At 40.7% G+C, this 22,075-nt stretch overlaps 1 protein-coding gene and 1 long non-coding RNA gene across 5 annotated transcripts in view; one reads left to right on the forward strand and one right to left on the reverse strand.

Annotated features, from left to right (window-relative positions):
• Positions 1-22,075, forward strand: part of pde4ba (phosphodiesterase 4B, cAMP-specific a) — a 220,364-nt gene that overhangs the window by 50,412 nt on the left and 147,877 nt on the right. For both annotated transcript variants that reach the window (XM_071202916.1, XM_034081364.2), the window contains exon 3: positions 2,812-3,044. In XM_071202916.1, the coding sequence (XP_071059017.1) occupies positions 2,812-3,044 (233 nt within the window). The remainder of the gene's footprint in view (positions 1-2,811; positions 3,045-22,075) is intronic.
• Positions 17,257-18,093, reverse strand: LOC139433712 (uncharacterized). 3 transcript variants are annotated; one of them, XR_011643104.1, is made up of 3 exons: positions 17,953-18,093; positions 17,503-17,558; positions 17,257-17,390 (listed from the first exon to the last, which is right to left on the reverse strand). It is a non-coding gene; the product is annotated as an uncharacterized lncRNA (long non-coding RNA). The 3 variants fall into 3 exon arrangements; XR_011643103.1 differs by having other exon boundaries at positions 17,257-17,558; XR_011643102.1 differs by having other exon boundaries at positions 17,257-17,563.

Raw genomic sequence — 22,075 nt, forward strand, 5'->3', positions numbered from 1 at the left:
GCTTCAACAGAAAATGAAGACTGACTGAAATTCACGTATACTTCCGTCTCTTTCTTCTCTCAGTTGAAGAAATGTTCTGATATCTTCCAACGCTGAAGACAAAAAAAAATTACTCACATTTCGAGTGAGCTTTTACTCCTTGTCCTTGATGTCCTTAAAAGTAATACTTTCATGCATTATCATGTAGTTAGGTTTTTGCAACAAATCTAGAAGTTACTAATATCAGCGAAGGGCAAATGGAATGACAGCAATAACACTATAGCCTTGGAAATATGAAAAGTGTTATTTATTTGAAGCCATTTTATTATTTACAAATTGCTTACACATTGGCAGGCAATTGGCATGATGCTGTCCTCGGTTTGAATTTCGGTTCAGTGTGATTTCTACTTTAAGGGCATTATCTGATTTGAGATTCATTAAGTCTTAAGCTCCATCTGTGTGTTTGTACACATGTCCTCATTTGCTCTGTTATTCCCTCTGTGTTGAGTGTGATTTTGTTTCTTTCCGTCTCTGCTGGCTCTATTGTATTCATCACCAACCTCAATCTTCCTTTATGTATCCTCTCTGTTCTCCAGTGCAGTTCATTTCACTCTCCTATCTAACTGTGTCCTTGGCTTTCCATCACCTTACAATATAAATGTATTATTGTCCATTCTTCCTTACTCACGACTCTCCATCTCTCAGAACACTGTTCCCTGCGCTTTTTTAAATGGAGTGGTCACTGTGGCAGAACCTATTTTAATTTCATAAATGATGTTTCCACAGCTTCTTAGAGCATTTAATTATGTTTCATGCATTTATATACGCATCTGAAAAGCAGTTCCCAAGCAGATTTATCTCTCAGATGTGTTGTGTCTCACCTTCATAACAAAGGAATGAGCAATAATGAAAATTACACTATGACATTTATTATTAACTGTGAAATTTAGATTATTCTCTAAATACAAAGCAAGGAATGACAATAATTGACAGGTGTGCCATCAAGCTTAGAATAATTATTAGTAATCATGCTGAAAGTATATAGTGTTTAAGTAATGCTAGGAAAATGTAAATCCATGCAAATCGGTCTATGGTATCAGGTCAGTTCATACACTTATCTAACATTGGATTTATACAGTTGAGTGTTTGGGCTATTGGAGGAAAGGACATACTAGTAGTTCGTTTTAAATCAAATTGGGAAATAAAGGGCTCGAGTTTTTTAACAATACAGCAAGTCCACAAATATATATGTTGTATCTGCTACCACAAACATGCAAGTTGAGTCAAGTATTCCGTAACCTTGTTTACCATAAGCACATTAAACAGAAAATAAAGCCACAACCCACGTAGCAGAAGGTCAGCTTCACTTTGTCTCATTCTGTATGAAAAAAGAATTAATTGAGTTCTACCCCGATCACTGGCATTGTTTAGTTTGCTAAAACACAGAAGCTGTGAGTAGGTGGGAGAAGGCAAAAAGGTCAAGAAGAGCTGCTGAGGGACTAAGAGTGGGAGTCTGTGTTTACTCGAATAAGTGTTTACTACTGAAGACACAGTAGGATTCAGGCTTGAAAATAAAGAAACTGTAAAAACGATTTGTTGTTCAACTCTTTGACTAGACTAGTAAAACACTCCCTCAGTTATTTACTGTATGAAGCTCTCTACACCATTGGCAAGGAGGTGAGTTTGTTGATCAAGTGACAATGGCTTTAATTTAGAACGGCAATTATTTTCATTATGAAATATAACCACTGGACTCAGAGCAAGGAAGTTATACATTTCAAACGTGCAAGTTCTCCCTGTGCCTTAGGTTTCATGCAGGTTGAGGTTACCTGGCATACATCCAGTTAGCTAACGTGTGATGTTGACTGGTTGTCTGTGTTATGTTCTCTCACCAAATCACACATGGGATTAGCTCCAGCGAGCGGTCTTGTCTCTATATTAAAAAAAGATTTTTAAATAACCATGATTAAAAAAGGAAAATTGCATTGATTGTAATAAAAACAACATTGTCATTGTGGATAAAAGGTGAGATCTTTCATTTCTTGTTGAGTGTGTAAGGATGTTTTTATAATCGTTGTCAAACTGAGAATGATTTTTGTCTCAAATATTGCACAGGTTTTGAGAACTATAAGCTGATGATACAGTCGAGATAAAGATGTATCTTGCCCTTCAGACTTCCATGTAAATTCGAGAGAGCAGCTGGGAAATAAACATGTTATTTATACAATGCAATCAGAGACAGCTCACACTAACGAGACAAATTAGGGTAGTAAATGAAGGGGAAGCCAGAGGGGTCTGTGTGTGAAGAGAGAAGACTCGACTCATGTGGGATTCATGCAGTCGTACTGTACAGCGAAATTATTTTTAGTAGATCTTGTTTTTACATTTGTTTAAGTCATCATAATGTGAACCATCAAAGGTTTGAAGACTGCATTTTTCTTGTGATATTTTTAAAGACTCAACTAGTCTCAAGTACATTTGGGTTGTGTAGTATTTTTTTATTCTGCCCTCCTAAATGATTTCATCTGAGACGAAGAGGTGTCAGCTTCTAAATATGTTGTTATAGGTCACAAGAAACTGAGGAGAAGTGGTATACAACACCATCTTTACTCAGACACAAGCCTGTGGCGCCCCTTAGTGGGCAAACGGTTACAAAGCTCGAGAAAAAAGTTAGGAGTTGTAATTAAACACAGTAGTAACTTTGAGTTGAGTTCTTCATTATTGGTTTAATGTTCTACTATTTCCATTATCATACTTCCAACTTCTCTTTGGCTCTCACTGAAAATAAATGTGTTCTTTAATTGTATACACTTATTTTCCCTCTCTTGTCAGGACTGCAAAGAGCTTCCAGATTGCTGCTTCAGTGAGTCTTTCACCTCTCCGTCGTACACGCTGGGTGTTGACCTGCGCCGTGGCCGACGTCGTTTCTCAGGCAACCTGCAGTTACCCCCATTATCATGGCGTCAGGGATCAAGGACACCTGATGAAGAAATCATAGCGAGGCCAACATCTTTGCCCTTTGGAGCCCCTCCCAGGATAGATATCACGCCGGTTGATCCCGAATGGTGAGTGAACAGAAAAATAAAATCCAACAAACACAAACGTGCTCAATGGCAGCAGAAGCACATTGTTTAGGAAAACATTTGAACGACCTAGAGCAGGGGTCTGCAACCTTTTTGACCAAAAGAGCCATTTTGCCCCCTTTTCCACACATTTTTTTTGTCTGGAGCCGCGAAACATATTTATTTCATTTTTTCATTTAATCGTTTATTTGATCCTGGACAATACACATTAATGAACATTTTAAACAAAATAATGTTTTGAAATGTAAATTAGCCGGATTTTAGCTTTGAGCTCATTTCCATCAGTAGTCCCGTCACATACAACATTTATGAACATAACATTTATATACATGGCAAACAGAAATACATGATATGCAGAAAGACCATGAGCAGCATACAAGCAGTCCATGTAAACATTTATAAAAAAAACCACAAACACCTTGATAGCTCTCTTGTACAGCTGTTCTATGGGTTTCAGGTTTGTGGCACAAGCAAACGACCAGTTTGTAAAACAGTATTCAATGTGGGATAGAATCATACAGTGGAGGTATGACTTTGCAGCATTGACAGTTAAGAAAGGTCTGATTTGTTTAACATTTTGCAAGTTGAATTTAACAGTATTGGATACTTTATTGATATGTTTCTTAAAAGTCAAGTTCGAGTATGACTCCAAGATACTTGAAGTGGGGGACTAGTTCTAATTCTGCTCCGTTTAAAAACAAATTGGATCCTTCGGTTTTGACTGGTCGTTTACTAGGGGTGTAACGGTACCCGTACCCTTCGGTTCGGTACACCTGTGTACCGAAGTGTACCGAACGAATATAACGTTAAACGTAAAAAATTGAGAACGTGAACAACTTCTTGGAAGTAATCTCAGGTGCTGCGTCGCAGCATTCACGACCCGTCCACACAGCGGCGTGCGTTGAAGCTTCCAACGCTTCTGCCCATTCACTTTGAATGAGGTGATGTCACTTTCAGCCGAACTGCATTTTGGGAAGCGACGTGGAGCATTGCTGGCTTAAAAAGTTGAGCAATGTTCAACTTTTGACGGAGGTGTCAGCCAATGAAATCCCGTTTATGCAAATCTGCCAGTACAAGCGCTAGCCAATCAAACCGGGTACGCTGGGAGAGACTACGCAGGTCATTTCCTCATATTCAAAAAAATGGAGGGAAAATTCATTATAGCGGTAGTGAATCACCCGGTGCTGTATGATCAGTCTCTGTTCATCTACCGGGATACAAACCGGAGGAGCGAGGCAAGGAGGGAGGTGACAGAGACAGTGGATGAAACTGGTAGGTTTTTGCCTGTTTGGGGATTTTATATCCAGTTTACTTCGTTTTAACATTGCTATTGCTTTGTATGTCGGGGGCGGGAGATTCATGTGATTGGTTGTTGGTCGCATTGCTCGCAAAAAATCACCAAGCTTCAGATACGCCCACCTCCAAGCATCTACGCACGCCGCTGTGTGGACGGGCAGTCAGAGTAATTTGCTCACATTGTGTTCAACGCGTCATAGAGCGAGCAAGTCATTTCATTGGACGAGAGGCATACTATGAGAGCTGGTCAGAGGGATGCGTTCAAATGTAGTCAGTAATTTGAGGAACTGTCGAAATGGCGAACGCAGATAAAGTTGAGCTCGACAATCCTCCAGCATCATTGAAGTCTCCGGTTTGGGAACATTTTGGTTTCGCAGTTAAGTACAAGGATGACGGACAAAAGCAGGTGGACCGAACCAAAGCTGTTTGTCGGCATTGTTCAACTAAAATTGGTTACGCGGCTGGCAATACATCACACTTGCACACTCATTTGAAAAGGCATCACCTGAACGTGAATATCACCGGTACCAAAAGACTGAAGTGCAAACCCAACTCCCACTAGCATTTAAGCCTCCACCACTCGCAAAAACTTCAGACCGAGCCAAAGCTATTACAAACGCCAAATATCCTTATGTTGCCATGTTAGCAAAGCGCTACCTGGCTGTATCTGCTACTACCTCTGTCCCTAGCGAGAGGGTGTTCTCCACAGCAGGAGACATTGTTAGTGCCAGCAGATCTGCCCTTTCGGCAAGCAATGTGGACAAGTAAATATTTCTTTAAAAAAACATGAAAATACAATGACAAGCAAGTCATGTCAAACTGGCTGCTTAGGTACAGTACAGTTCAAATACAGATTATTTCAGTTCATCGAAAAGCTGCACCTTAATGTTTATTTTATTATATTTTGGATTTATTTGAGTGAATATTCACAGTTTAATAATAATTAAAAACCCAAAAATAATAGTTTGTTTTGTGAGTACTAGTACAGTAAAGTTCAAATACAGATTATTTCAGTTCATAGAAATGCTGCACCTTAATGTTTATTTTATTATATTTTGTATTTGAGTGAATACATTATTCACAGTTTAATAATAATAAAAAAAAATATGTTATGTTTTGTGATAATTTTTTCTGCTGTACCGAAAACGTACCGAACCGTGACCTAAAAACCGAGGTACGTACCGAATCGAAATGTTTGTGAACCGTTACACCCCTATCGTTTACTAAACATCATGCATACTGTTTTTTTTCATTTAACTGTTAGCAAATGTTGTTCAGCCAGTGTTGAACCTTGTCCAAAGCATTTGAGAGACAGGATGTGTTTATTTCAGTATTTTTCCCATGTACAAGGATGACCGCATCATCGGCATACATTTGTACATTCAAAGCAGGACATACATTAGGCAAGTCTTTAATGTACAGAAAAAACAGTAATGGTCCAATAATGGAACTTTGTGGAACCCCAACAGGGTTGACAAGGTAGGGGGATTTGGTACCGTTGACCAAAACACACTGTTTTCTGTTCGATAAGTAAGACTTAACCCACTGTATTGAATCTGCCGAACATTTTAAATATGTCAGCTTTGTAAGGAGCACAGGTCAAAAACTGGATGTGTATCAAACGGGCTAGGTGAGACCTCAGATGGCGGGAAGAGCTTTGTGATTTGCCTGAGCCAAAAAGTTACCTTTCGCACCTTCAATTATGTTGATGAAAAAGTTTGCTTTGGCCTGTCTTATTGTTTAAGTTACCTTGTTACGAGCATGAGTAAATGTATGTCTGTCAGTGGATAGTCCGGATTTCAAGCTCTGCTTCAATATTTGGTCTCTAGATTTCATGAGATTCCTGCATTGTCGATTCAGCCAGGGAAGATGATGTTCCTTCCTGTCCCTAAGGCACCCTCTCCTTGAGAAGGAAGACATTGTACAGTATCATTCATTTTAGATATTAACAGATTACTTTTTTCACCAATGTATTCAGAGGACAGAGTGTCCCCCCAATCAATCATTTTCACTACCTCCATAAAACATTGTTTTTGGGGATGAAGCGAGAACCGAAGGCAGGGGTTTTAGCTGTGGCCATGAATCTTTTTTTTGTGAGTTTCCTGGCAAAAAGAACAAGGTTATGGTCAGAAAGACCAGTCAGGAAGTTGTAGGTTTTAACTATTCGGCCAGCCTTGTTAGTAAATAATAAATCTATAATAGTCTTGGAGGTTTTGGTTATTCTAGTCGGTTGATCCATTAGTTGTATTAAGTTGTGTTTATCCGTGATCCGTTTTAAGCTTTTTCTATTTTGTTTGTCATTCCAGTTAAAATCAAATCAAATCAAGTTTTATTTATATAGCACATTTCTAAACGATTTTTGGTCGAGCCAATGTGCTGTACATATAATAAAAATAGCCTACAGTAGAGACACTTTACAGCAAATACAACAGCACAGATTGTTCAGAATATCAGTATGAGAAAAACAACACCCTCTATCCTTAGACCTTCACATCGTGCAAGGAAAAACTTCCAGAAAAAACCCACAGTTTAAGGGAAAAAAATGGAAGAACCCTCAGGGAGAGCAACAGAGGAGGGATCCCTCTCCCAGGACGGACAGACGTGCAATAGATGCCGCGTGTAAATCGAAGAGATAATACATTTTACAGCATATAGACCGAATGTTTAGGAAATGCATGTGTCTGTAATAAGAAGATGAATCCACGAGGATATCAGCTACGAGACCCAAGGCAGGACCGCAGAGACAGGTTCAGCCACGACCCGAAGTCCACGACTTAATCCAAAACTCAGGATAGAGGATCCAAGACACAGGACTACAGCAAGAGGATCAGCCTCAACTCCGGATCCCGGCGTAGATATAGATACAAAACAAAACAAAAATATTTGGCTGGGTTAATCGGAACAAGAGAATACACAGACACAGACAGAGGGAAAAGGTAATTGGATAAAAGTTATTCTTGATAACCCTCTAAAAAGATCTCATGAACTTCCCCACTCAATCTATCAAGACCCGAGCAGTTCTATTAGATATAGGATGAGAAACAGAGATAGGAGCACAACAACCTATCTCTTCGTCAGATGCACTCCCCCGCTTATCTAAGCGACTCTGTACCCCGTTACCCTCTACAAGGCCATAGACCAGCAGAGGGAAAATGGGGGGTGTGTAAGGGTAAGGATTTTTTAGAATAAACCGCAAGGGTCTAAAGGGAAAAAAGACGAAATATAAGGTACTATATTTTAAGTAATCCTATCTACTATTCCTATATTTGAATAATATATAAACTATTTTAAAAATACTTTATGAATGTTGTGTTATAAATATTAAAATAAAGAACTAAATGAATAAATAAATAAATAAATGAATAAATAGATAATTAAACAAAAGCCAAAGAGAAAAAGTGAGTTTTAAGATTTAAAAACCCCCAGGGTCTGGGCCGACCTCACATGGAGGGGCAAAGTATTCCAGAGCCTAGGGCCAGCCGCTGCAAAAGCTTGATACCCTCGGGTTTTAAGCCTGGTTTTAGGCACTATCAACAACAGCTGATCAGCCGACCTTAAGGCTTTGCCTGGGGTGTAGCGATGAAGGAGTTCGGCTATTTAGGCAGGAGCCAGCCCATTTAGGGCTTTAAAAACAAATAAAAGGAGTTTAAAATCTATTCTGCACCGAACTGGAAGCCAGTGCAATGAAGCCAGAATTGGGGTGATATGGTCGCGCTTTTTATGGCCAGTAAGAAGACGTGCAGCTGCATTCTGAACTAGCTGGAGGCGTCTAATTGAGGCCTGGTCCATACCCACATACAGAGCATTGCAGTAATCCAGTCTCGAGGTAACAAAGGCGTTAACCCTTTCTAGGTCTTTAAAATATAAAAACGACTTGGTCTTAGCCAATAGTCGTATTTTGAAAAAGCAGGTCTTGACTACAGTGCTAACCTGCTTATCAAATTTAAAGGCGCTGTTGAAGGTCACTCCAAGGTTCATAACAGAGGGGAAGATATTTTTATTGAGGGAGCCCAGAATATTAACCGGGGAGACTGTTGGTTGGGGTCGGTCTTGCTCTCATTGAGGGTGAGGAAGTTTTGGCTCAGCCAGGATTTAATCTCTGTTAAGCAGTCCTTCAACTGCTGTAGTGAGTTGGCATTTTGATTGAGAGGCAGATAGATCTGTACATTATCAGCATAACAACGGAAGGGGATATTATATTTTGTAAGAATTGAACACAGTTGATATTAAAGTCTCCTACAATAATTAGCTCGTTGTTGGAGTCACAGGAATTCAGCAGGAGTTTTACCTGATCTTAGAAATCCACCTTAGCGGTGGGTTGTTGATACAGGCAAATCATGGTGAGGGATTAGCTGGGAGTGTAATCTCCCTACAAGTAAAGGTATTCCTCACATAAAGCAACACACCCCCTTTATCAAGCTATTTGATAGCTTGATAGCTTATAAAGTTGTATTTATTGTTACATCATAGACAAAAACTACAGTTTTTTTGCATTTATTATTTATTACATTATAGAAAACTGTTTACCTCTAATAATAAACAAAGAACTCTTATGAAGGAGAATAAAAAAAAAATACTCAGGCCAACTTTAAAATAAATCAACACAGCATTTGGGGATTCCTCTGCATATTTGAAGAAAATGAATATAATTAAAATGGGCCCACTTTGAAATAAATAAAACATATAGCTGCACCCTACAAAAAAGGAGTTAACTGATTGAATTATGACTGAAGATCGTCAGCTGTCTTCCTCTTCCGTGTTTCCCTCCAAAACGTAAAGGCTGCAGCACCTTTGACAACTTCTCTCCACATATCAAACATACCGGTAAGCCAGCATCGTTTTCTGTGAAAGCATATAACTCTAACCACGCAGAATTAAATCCTCTGTGTTCCTTTGATACTTTTCTTTTCTTTGATTTATCCATAGTTCACTCATCGAGCCGGGGGTCAGGTTATTCACCTGCAAGAAAAGGCGCTGGTGCGGGACCGTAGCAGGATATGACGCATATTTTAGTTGACCTAATTAAAACCGTTTAAAAAAAGTATCACCTCAAAATACAAGATATGAAACATTTTCAACAAAATATAAATAGTGATACAAATATTTTTATTTTACTTTACTTATTTGTGTCTAAGCTCAAGGGAGCCAGAGTAGAGGGCTTAAAGAGCCGCAGGTTGCCGACCCCTGCTCTAGAGACATTCAAACACCTGGAGAAATCTAAACATTAGGATGATTTTCTCTGTAACTGGAAAGGGATATGCTTTAGATCAGCGGTTTTCAAAGAGTGAGGCGCGCCTCCCCGGGGGGGCGCCAGAGAGCTTCAGGGGAGGCGCAACGTCAGAAAAAATTACGAGAAACAGTGAAATCTAGCTAGTTAACTTATGCAAGCGGCAACATGGATCGATTTTTAGTGAAGTTACCTAAAGTGAGAGAGGAGACAGCGTCTGGCAGAAAACGTGTCACCTGTTTGCAAGTGACACACCTTTTAGAATCTGGAGAATCACAGAACGGCCGGTCGTCAAGGGCCGTTGACGGCCGGCTCGGTTCGCCACTCATCTCAGAGGACTGAGAAAAGGGACTAAAGAGACAGAAGGGGTTCGTAGCTTGGTTTATGCATATACACACGCACACACAAGGGATGCACACATACACACATACAAACATGCACTTTAGCATCAGAACTGTATTGGACATTGTGCTTAATTTTCTGTTAGTCTATCTCTTTTTATGTCAGTGAATGCTAAACTACCTAAGAAAGGGCTAAAGATCGCTCTCTTGAATATCTGCAGCCTTAGAAATAAGGTTCAGTGTGTTCAGGATATGTTGATATCAAATAATATTCATATTTTGGCCATCTCTGAAACTCACTTTGATGACTTGTTTGAGGACGGTGCAATATCAATACAGGGGTACAATTTTTACAGAAAGGATAGAAACTGCAATGGGGCAGGAGTGGCTTTTTATGTACAAAGTCACATTCCTATGAAGTATAGGGAGGATTTGATGTTAAGTGAGGTAGAGATGGTATGGCTGCAGGTTCACCTGCCCCATTTAAAACCTATGTTGCTGTGATGTTGCTATAGACCACCAAGCTCTGATAGTAATTATCTAGATAAATTGTGTGAAATGATTGAGAAGGCATGTGATGAAAACAGGGATATATTTATTGGGTGACGTGAATATTGACTTTCTGTCATCAGACTGTTCATTGAAAAACAAATTGATGATGGTAACAAGTGCATGTAACCTAGATCAGATGATCAATCAACCAACCAGGGTAATTACCAATAGCTCTGGAGTAACATCATCCAAATGCATTGATCACATATACACAAACGCAAGTGAACTGTGCTCAAAAGCGGTATCAGTACCAATTGGCTTCAGCGATCAGAACCTTGTAGCAATATATAGGAAAGCCAAAGTCCCAAAAGCAGGACCGAAAATAGTGCTGAAGAGATCATATAAAGGGTTTTGCTGTGATTCATATGTGGAGGATGTTAAGGGAGTATGTTGGTCTAATGTTTTTAAAGAGAGTGACACAAATGCGGCACTGGATGTTTTCATGAAATTGTTGTTACCAGTGATGGATAAACATGCACCTGTTAAGAAGTTAACCGTTAAAACAGTAAAGGCACCATGGATTGACGAGGAGCTAAACAAATGTATGGCTGATAGAGACAGAACAAAAAGGGCAGCAATGAATTCCGGCAATCATTCTGAGTGGCAGTTATATTGCAAAATAAGAAATAATGTGACAAAACTGAACAGAAAGAAGAAAATGTATTCTGAGATTAAGATAAATGATATAAAGCATGATGGAAAAAAGCTCTGGGGTACCTTGAATACCATCATGGGTAGGAAAAACAACTCAACACCATCCTTTATAGAATCAGAGGCGGCATACATCACTAGACCACTAGATATTGCTAATTATTTTAATAACTATTTCATTGATAAAGTGGAGAAGCTAAGGCAGGGAATGCCAAAATCTAGCTGCGAGTCGTCCTATGTTAATATTAGAGAACGTATGACAAATAAAAATTGCACCTTTGAGCTGGGTAAAGTTAGGACAGAAGAGGTGGAAAAGTTATTGTTGGCAATCAATAATGATAAACCACCAGGTATTGATAACTTAGATGGTCAGCTATTAAAGAATGTAGCCAAGTGCATTGCTGCACCCATCTGTCATATTTTTAACATGAGTCTGGAAGGTAAATGCCTGCAAATCTGGAAAGTAGCTAAAGTTATTCCACTGCCTAAAAATGCAAAGAATGCCTTCACTGGCTCTAACAGCAGACCAATAAGCCTGTCACCTATTCTAAACAAACTACTAGAAAAAATTGTATTCAATCAAATACAATGCTATTTTTCTGTTAACAGTCTGATGAGTGAGTATCAACATGCGTATAGAGAGGGTCACTCAACAGCCACAGCATTAACACAAATGACAGATCAATGGATGAAAGAGATTGATGTGAAGAAAATGGTGGGAGCAGTACTATTAGATAATAGCGCTGCCTTTGATTTGATAGACCATAGGATTTCACTTGACAAATTGGAGTGCTATGGTTTTGCCCCAAAGGCGATATCATGGCTAGAAAGCTATCTATATAACAGAACTCAAAGTGTATACTTTAATGGCAGTATCTCTAGTGATAGATGTGTTGCAAGTGGAATTCCACAAGGAAGTTCACTAGGTCCTTTACTCTTCTCAATCTTTACAAATGATTTTCCATTAGCTCTTGAAAAAGCACAAGTCTCTATGTACTCGGATGACACGACAATATATACACAGGCTCCCACAATTGGTGAGATAACTGATATTCTGAACAAAGAACTGAAAACAGTAATGGAATGGGTGACCAGCAACAAATTAGTGCTCAACATTAAAAAAACAAAAAGTATTGTATTTGACACAAATTACGTACTAAGGTCTAAACCGCAGTTGAATCTGATGCTGAATAATGTAGAGGTTGAGTAGGTGGAGGAAACAAAGCTCCTGGGACTCATCCTAGTGAACAATTTATCATGGACGAAACACATAGAGTCAGTGGTGGCAAAGATGGGGAGGAATATATCTGTCATCAAGAGGTGCTCAGTGTTTTTACCACCGCAACTGACAAAACAAGTAATTGAGACACTAGTCCTTTCACAACTGGACTACTGCTCAATGATCTGGTCAGGGGCAAACAAGAGGGACCTGGGAATGCTGCAACTGGTTCAAAACAGAGCAGCTCGGCTTGCCCTTAGGTGTACACCAAGACATAATGTAAACACAATGCATGTCAAGCTCTCCTGGACATTAGTCACGGAGAGGCTGATGGTATCACTCCTTGTCTTTTTGAGAAACATAAATGAGCTGAAACATCCAACCTGTCTATATAAGCAACTTACACCTAGCTCTAAAATCCATACATATAAAACGAGACATGCCACAAGAGGTTGCTATCAAATCCCTAAAGCCAAAACAGAGTCTATGAAGAGTGCAGTGCTGTATAGAGCCATGGCTGCATGGAACACACTGCCAGATCAGCTTTCTAAAGAAACAACTAAAGCAAGCTTCAAACGACGATTGAAGAGGCATCTAGAAGCCCAAAGATTGTAAATTACACAAGCAGCACACAGGTTATGGTAAACATACAGCAGCACACCAATTCATATAGGTTTTTTAAACACATGCAGGAATATGGTACTTTCGCTAACAGACACACACACACACACAGCCTTTCACAGTTATGATGAGGATTGTATTTGTTTAGTTAGTTTTTACTCTAAAAGAAGCGAAGGGAGATATTTGTAAAATCACTATTATTATTCTTTTATTTTTTTTATTTCCATGGAAATGGGGAATCAGAAAATAAGCTGTTTGTGATGGTTGATATGAAAGTCACTGTTTGAAAGAAAATTGACGCCGTACACGATTTGTATCATTGTCTTGTAATGTACTGTCGAATGTCATGTTTTATGTTATTTGTGGACCCCAGGAAGATTAGCTGTTGTTATGCACCAGCTAATGGGGATCCTAATAAACTTTAAACTATAAACTATAAACTGCCTTTAATTTTTGATATTTTTAAACGACATCATTGAAGTAGTGCTGACAGGCGACAGAAGTCCACCGTTTCCCTGCAGTGAGGCTCCCCCCGTTGATAGTTATCTAATAAATAGATAATTAAACAAAAGCCAGAGAGAAAAAGTGAGTTTTAAGTGTTGATTTAAAAACCCCCAGGGTCTGGGCCGACCTCACATGGAGGGGCAAAGTATTCCAGAGCCTAGGGCCAGCCGCTGCAAAAGCTTGATGCCCTCGGGTTTTAAGCCTGGTCTTAGGCACTATCAACAACAGCTGATCAGCCGACCTTAAGGCTCTGCCTGGGGTGTAGCGATGAAGGAGTTCGGCTATATAGGCAGGAGCCAACCCATTTAGGGCTTTAAAAACAAATAAAAGTTTAAAATCTATTCTGAACCGAACTGGAAGCCAGTGCAATGAAGCCAGAATTGGGGTGATGTGGTCACGCTTTTTATGGCCAGTGAGAAGACGTGCAGCTGCATTCTGAACTAGCTGGAGGCGTCTAATTGAGGCCTGGTCCATACCCACATACAGAGCATTGCAGTAATCCAGTCTCGAGGTAACAAAGGCGTTAATAACCCTTTCTAGGTCTTTAAAAGATAAAAAAACGACTTGGTCTTAGCCAATAGTCGTATTTTGAAAAAGCAGGTTGACTACAGTGCTAACCTGCTTATCAAATTTAAAGGCGCTGTTGAAGGTCACTCCAAGGTTCATAACAGAGGGGAGGATATTTGTATTGAGGGAGCCCAGAATATCAACCGGGGAGACTGTTGGTTGGTGTCCAAAAAAGATGACCTCGGTCTTGCTCTCATTGAGGGTGAGGAAGTTTTGGCTGAGCCAGGATTTAATCTCTGTTAAGCAGTCCTTCAACTGCTGTAGTGAGTTGGCATTTTGATTGAGAGGCAGATAAATCTGTACATCATCAGCATAACAATGGAAGGGGATAGGTGCAGTTTGTCGGCCGCAGGCGCTTGACTACATCCGAGAGAGGGATACAGGCTCAAAATGGTCGAGGACAGCAGGGCACAGAAAGGGAGCAGGATCTGGGGTAGCACTAGTATAGGCTAGCCTAAGAACAGATACTTTTTCGATAAAAAATGTAAGAAATGTATCGCAGAGAGTAGTTGATGGCACAATTGGAGAAGCATCACAAGGATTAATGATCGAATTGAGGACATTAAAAAGAACTTGAGGTTTATGGCTGTTTTTGGAGATTAACAGAGAAATATACTCCGTTTTGGCTGCTTTGACTGCCGTCTGATAATCGGAAAGGCAAGCACGAAGAATTTCTAAGGAGACATGAAGTTTATCCTTTTTCCATTTTCTCTCTGCACGCCTGCAAGCGCGTCTAAAAGCGCGAGTACAATCATTGAGCCACGGCTCTGAGAGAACTTTGTTGCGTCTAAGCGTAAAAGGAGCAACGGAATCCAGTATTAGTGTGCATGTCGAATCCAACAAAGAGATAAGCTCATCCGCACTAAAAGCACAGTTCACCTCTAATTTACAAATCGGATAAGTATTAAAAGCATCTGAAAACTGTGAGGCAGTCAAGGGTTTAATTGAACGCAGACAACGCGCAGGAGCACGTGATTCGACTCCTACAGAAGGGATCGAGGTTGTAAACAGAACCGGTAAATGGTCTGAGATACGCGTTCGTGCACAGATTTCATCCACAGAGATAGACAATCCAAATGATAATACTAAATCTAAGGTGTGTCCTTTATCGTGTGTTGGGCCAGCCACAGACTGAATAAGACCGAAAGAGTCGAGGAGGTTTAAAAATACCCTAACCAGAGGTTTAGACTCGCAGCACACATGGACATTAAAGTCTCCGCAGATCAAAACACGATCATATTTCACCATGATCCCGGACAAAAAGTCAGAAAAGTCAGTTATGAAATCATTATTGTACTTTGGTGGACGATACACGACTGCACAGAGTATAGGCGAGGCTGGGTTCAGCTCAAAAAGCTGCAACTCGAAGCTAGCATAGCTAGTTACTGGGTGAAGCAAACAGCATTGGAGATTAGCTCTAAACACTGAAGCTATACCCCCACCACGTCCGGTGGTACGGGGGGAGCTGAAGAAAGTACAGTCGGGAGGAAGAAGTTCAGAAAACGGTACATACTCGCCGGTGTGGACCCAGGTCTCCGTCAGGATCATTAAATCCAGATCATGAGGTGAATAAGTCATTTAACAGGAACGTCTTGTTTGCTATTGAACTAGCATTTAGCAAAGCCATGCAGAGTTTTCTCTCTGGGCTGGCCGAAGGTGTAGTGCGTCTCAGCTGACGAAGATGTGCGTGTTGAATGTCGCGCGGACCGGGAGCAGTCAGTCGCGCAGGAGGAGCTGCCAGCGGGCCCAGCAGAGGCCGCAGCTCCGGAAAGACAGGGCGAATCCACCGAACCCTCGGATGGCGTGCAGCGGGAGGGCCATGACATCTGATGCGTGGATAAGTCACGGAAGAAGCCGTCAGGTGTGCTTTTTGATGGACAAGCGCGCCACCACGCTTTCCCCGTCGTCTAAAGCGCTTTCGGTGAGGCAGGATGCAGGGCAACCGGCGCAGGTAGGTGGGAATATCTGACAGTAGAGGGGTGGGAGTCGATTTACGATTGCCAGATATAGGTTTGGGCAGCAGTATAAACTCCAGTGAGGGTCTTAGGTGGAGGAGAGCTTGGCGATCATAGACAGAGCAGGGACATTCTGACAAACCTAAAACAAAAACAGGATAGCTAAAGGCAGAGAGCTGAGGTAGCGGCATGCCGACACAGGCGCCATCTTGAAAATCAACCTGGGAAGAGAGCTCCTTAATGTTTTAAGGAGGTGACGCTACTCAGCCAATCAAATTGGTGCAGTCAGTCACAGTGAGTCAGCACCAGAGCTATTTAATAGAAGAGTTACGACACCGGAAGTCCAAAAACGGTTATCGTCACGTGGTTCATGTAGACGAGGGATCGTTCCCCGGAAGTTCATGGCGGGCAATGTGAATGCATTGATAACAGGAGATAGAACTACGATTTTTGGTAATTATTAGTGAATAAAGGTTTTGATTTGCAATATTTATACAACAAATCGATATGTGTATGTATTTACATCAATATGTTTTCAAAAATAAAATCGAATTTGCTAATATTAAGTGATAATATTAGGATTAGTGTGAACAACTAGTTTACATGTTACTAACAGTGCCTTGGTTAAAGAGCCTGTTGCTGTTTATTTATAGCTTTGAATTCTTTCAAACCAATATTATCTTCTTAAACTTGTATGGTAGTCAGGAGGATCACTTTCTAATGTTTATTGATACATTTAGAGGGAGGGGATCTAAAGTAATGCTTTAAAATTCAGATTGGATTCATTTCTACCATTTTCTTAAATTCATGGTAGTTTCAGTAATCCCCTGGTAATTGAGGACACAAGTTATCTAAATGACTAATGTCGTCTTTATGGCTTTCAGAAAGGACAGGAGACCGGATATGATGATGATGATGATGTTAAATGTGTTGCTTTAGGAACATCCATTGCAAATACATGGAATTCAATAAACATAGAAGAGCATATCATGCAGTTTGTCGGTGCTTTTCCTCCGTGTTGTCCTGGTTTGCTGTGCTGCCTCCTAGTCGCCACCATGGTTTGCTGTGCTGCCTGGGGATGCTCAAATCGCTCAGAGAAAGGAGTACGAATGTACGGCTTCCCCACTGACACAGAGCGGAGGAAAAAATGGCTGGCTCAAGTCAGCAGGAGCAATTTCACGACCAACAGCAACAAAATATGTGATTTATATACAAACACTGCATTTGCACTTTTTCACAAAACGAAAACCACACCATTGGGAAAGCTTAATGTTTTGTTTAATACAAAAAAACAGGGAAAGGCTTGAAAAACACTGAGAGTTGAGACTCAGGGTGCAGGGTGAGGGTCTCAGTGCAGGTATTCAGGCTCCATTGAACCCCCCTCTGGTTCTTGTGCTGAGAGAGGGAGTAACAGACAGGAGAAAGGGTTATACACACCTATATAGCACACCTATTGCCTTGGGGAGATAACGTGTTTACTTATATAAAACAGTAGTATTAAACGTACCTTGTGTTTTCACTCTCACTTAAGTCCCTCTCCCTTTGCCATCAATCCAGAATCAGCTGAGCTGCAACATTATACAGACAGGTAATAATCAACAGAATCACAAGGACACAATATGGCTCTGCTAAAAACACTCACTCTTACACGCACCAAAGTTATATTTATCTAATATTTAACTCCCTCCACCCCCGCATACAATCCCGTTTAGAAGCCCCTCTTCTCTAATTCAACATGTTGGACGAAATGACATGGAGAGAACGGAATTTACAATTAAAAGGCTGTTCAACGTGTGTTGCTAACTTGCTTCGGTATGCTAGCTTAATCTGTTATCTGTAAATGTTCCCTAAATCTACTAATTTAGGGATAATGCACTGACATCCTTTAATACACATGTTCATTTGAATCAGATGTACTGATAATATCCGCAATATACATCTTTAAACTTCTTCTTACCTTTAAAAGTCCGTCACGAACGGTCTATTATGCAGCAACTCCACAGCTCTGCCAGCCTTGGCGCTAACTTCCGGGGAACGATTGAGAGGCTCCACGATCAGCCATTGCTGTAAAAAAGTGGTCCATTGGAGTGAACGGAGATGTCGTAACTCTTCTATTACATGGCTCTGGTCAGCACGATAGATTCAAACACACACACAGAGACAAGACAAGAAGGAGAAACAGTCGGAGTAATTTCAAATGGCGTGCTCAAAAAAGAGAAAGGTAGACAGTGAAAACAGAGCATTTAATGACATTTGTCTTACTGGACCTCTTTGAAATGTAATTGAATACCCCTGCATTATAGCAACAATAATAATAATAATAATAATAATAGCAATAATAATTGGGAGGGGGGCGCGGCTGTTCTTATGTTCTCTGAGGGGAGGCTCACCTTCCCACACTTTGAAAACCCCTGCTTTAGACAATGTAGCATTTATTTCACATGAATAAAGATGCAACACTTAAAAAGCATTGAATGTTAGTTTTTGTCCCACAGTGTCTTGCACAAACAGAATCAGAATATCTGTATTGTCATCATACAAAGTATAAAAAAGTGATTTTGTAGTGAAAGTTGGCCAACCTCACCTTAAACAAAGACTAGCTCAGCTTATGTTTTAAACAAAGACTATATTTTATGAAATGAAACATAAACCTTCAGGGAGAAAGAGCTTAATTTCTCAATGTAGACTGCTACTAGATGTTGTTAAGCCCATACTCATATTGATATTTAGGTATTGATAAAAAAAAAGCGAAAAATTGTAAATCTGATATTTTTGATATATTTTCTGAATGGGGACCAAGTTCCATACTGTGCAGGAAATGTCAAAGTTGAAAAATCAGCTTGTTAGTGCTCTCTGGTGGACAAACTATGTAAAGCTTTGACTGTTTCTCAATATTTTCCAACCTATTTTGGCATTTCTGTGTTAAAATATCTTGTTACCTGGTCATCACATAGACTAATACTAATATAGCTGCAATAAGGTAGCGCAGTTTCATTTATAAACCCCACATATTTTGACACCTTGCAGTGTTTCCCACATAATTTGATTCTATTTGTGGGGGCACCGCACCGCCTTACTCAAGGGCACATTAGTAGTTGTGTTCCAGGCAGGATTTTAACTCGCAACCTTCCGATCATCAGCCCACCTCACTATCCATTAGACCAGTGCTTCTCAAACTTTTTTCAGTAATGTACCCCCTTTGAAACATTTTCTCAGCCAAGTACTCCCTGACCAATCCCGAACATTGTTGATCGAAAAAGCCTATATAAATAATTACAATATAGTGATGTTCCCTCAGTGTGTGATGTATTAACTCCTTCGTGGTATGCATTACAACAAACTAAGGATATTTTCATTTTATGCATGAAAAAAAACAACATAACACTTTTATAAAACAGATTTTTCCAAGGAGTTTATATGAGGACCCCCTTAGTGGTTCTAGGAATGTTTTATATAAAATTGTGTTTTCTATTTAACTTATTTTACTAAGATTATTTTTTTAATTAACCTTTTTTTATTTATTTTTTAAATCTCACGTACCCCCTGCAGTACCCCCACGTACCCCCAGGGGTCCGCGTACCCCCATTTGCAGCCTGTCCTCCTACACAAAACGACCATATAGGTCGATTGTTCAGCAGCTAAATACGACCCAGAGTCACGTTTTAAAGTGTAGCACCTCTAGTGGTCGTGTAAGAAACAACATGCTCCTGTCGATTGCAAACGCTCCGGAGGGTCGTTTATTCACAAATAACCCTCTCTGGAAAATCCTAAATTGTGGAATAGTTTGGCCATTAAAATGCTTTTTTATTAGATTTCTAGCGAGAAGTGTATATTGTACTTTTATGATCTACGTCCAGTGGATGTGTAGGATCTACAGTTTGATAGATATACGAAGATGATTTGAGGTCTCGCCAGGAGAACGTGTACCGTATATGGGGCAACTTCCATGTAAAGTTAGCGTGGGTGAAAACTATAGGTTACTTACGTAACCCCAGTTCTCAGAGTAACATGAAGTGAGATGTCTCACTATGGGATGCGCCTCATCGCGGAGCAAACAGAAGCATCAATCTCATTGCGCCAATCCTGATTGGCCGGTGATTCTTGACGTCAACGTCAGGGGAAATCACCCCCTATAAGTAGCCTGCGCCACGACGCATGCGTCATTCAAAATAAGCACCTCTTCTCGCTTCCCCATAGCAAGGAGGGCCGTCTGGTGAGACATCTCACTTCATGTTACTCTGAGAAATGGGGTTACGTAAGTAACCTATAGTTCTCATTCATAACACTCCATTCGATGTCTCACGTAAGGGATCATGTGCTGCGACGCGGTCATTATGGGGAAAAGAACACCGACAGGCTGATCAGGAGCCCGACGCGAAGCGGAGGGATCTAGATCGGCATGAAGGTGTTCTTTTCCCCATAATGACCAAGTCGCTGCACATTATCCCGCTTATTACATGGCCACATTCTCAACAAAGTAACGTTATGACTCCCAATATTAATTGAAATGCTTTTATGGATTTAGAAAATGATTTTATTGATTTAAAAAATAGTTGTATGTATTGATTTAAATTGACATGCATCCGCGAAGAAAAATAGTCCGTTGTTACTGTTTGAACTAACGTAGCAACGGCAGGAACTGCTTCGATAGCGTTTTTGAGGAGCTTTCTGATTACAGATTTGAAAACATCGCTGCTTGCTTTAAAAGTAGCACAATTCATGATGTCAAACCTTGGAAAGTATCTAGATATCCCTGCCCTAATGCCAAAGTAACTGCACACTGAATATGTGTCGCCGTTTGATGTCTATGTCTGGACTGCTGCGTAAAAAGGAGGGTTTCTGCCCGTTACTTCTCCGCTGTTTTCTTGTCCCTCTTGTCTTTTTCTTTTCTTCACTAGGGACTCATCAGCCACTAACCATTCCTCCAAATTACTGTGCTCTCCAAATATATTAAAATGAATGTTAAAATCCTCCATGTTGCTATCACACGACAGCGGAAAACTAAAGACAATCAGACCGTTTGCTTGCTTTTCAAACTGTTACATTTGAAAAACAGTTAGAGCGTCTCTTGTCAGTTTGAAAAGCCAACGGTAGGACCTGCTTGCGTTTTTGAGGAGCTTTTTGATTACAGATTTGAAAACATCGCTCCTTGCTTTAAAAGTAGCACAATTCATGATGTCAAACCTTGGAAAGTATCTAGATATCCCTGCCCTAATGACAAAGTAACTGGCAAGTGAATATGTGTCGCCGTTTGATGTCTATGTCTGGACCGCTGCGTAAAAAGGAGGGTATCTGCCCCGTTACTTCTCCGCAGTTTTTCTTGTCCCAGTTCCAAAAGCAAACTGCATGCAGTTTGCTTTTCGGCCCAACTGTATACAGTTCAATCGACCGGACTTCTTTCTGAAGATGTGAGCGTCCTTAACAACGGTCAATAAGTCCTTGACAGCGGTCTGTCTGTTCGGTATTAACAACGTGTCACGTGTTCCGAATTGACCAATCAGAATCGAGTATTCAACTAAGCCATGTAATAATATGGGATATTGTAGCTCCCGTATTGCCAGACGAGCTTATCTCGAAGACCACCGACCAACCGGAATTTAACAGGTGGAGTCCCGACTCAACAAGGTGCCCAGCACTGCTCGGGCCACGCTTGGAGCGGATACGCCCAGCCTGTAAAAGCAGACAACAGTGAGCGGCGAAGACCCGCTTGCCGCTGCACAGATGTCTTGGATGGGAGACATCCTGGACAGAGCCCAGGATGCAGCCAGACCCTGATTTGAAAGAGCTCGCGGACCCGAAGGTGCCTGCAAACTCTGACTCGTAAGGGTCTCAAAGCAATAGCCTCCACACGACAGTGGGAGAGCCGTTGCTTAGTAACCGGCTTGCCCCCCTTTAAGGGTTAGCCCAGGACACCAGGAGTTGGTCATTATGACAAACACCCCTGGTCTGTCCATACAGGTGTGTAAGCACAAACTGGACACAGCAAATCCCGCTGCTGTTCCCCGTAGGGACCCAGCGGCTGAGGAAATGTCTCAATATCCATTGGGTACATGTACAGACAGTGTCTGAAAACATTACTG

This window comes from Pseudochaenichthys georgianus, chromosome 4 (genome assembly GCF_902827115.2).
Source record: "Pseudochaenichthys georgianus chromosome 4, fPseGeo1.2, whole genome shotgun sequence".
In the NCBI taxonomy this organism is placed as follows: Eukaryota; Metazoa; Chordata; class Actinopteri; order Perciformes; family Channichthyidae; genus Pseudochaenichthys; species Pseudochaenichthys georgianus.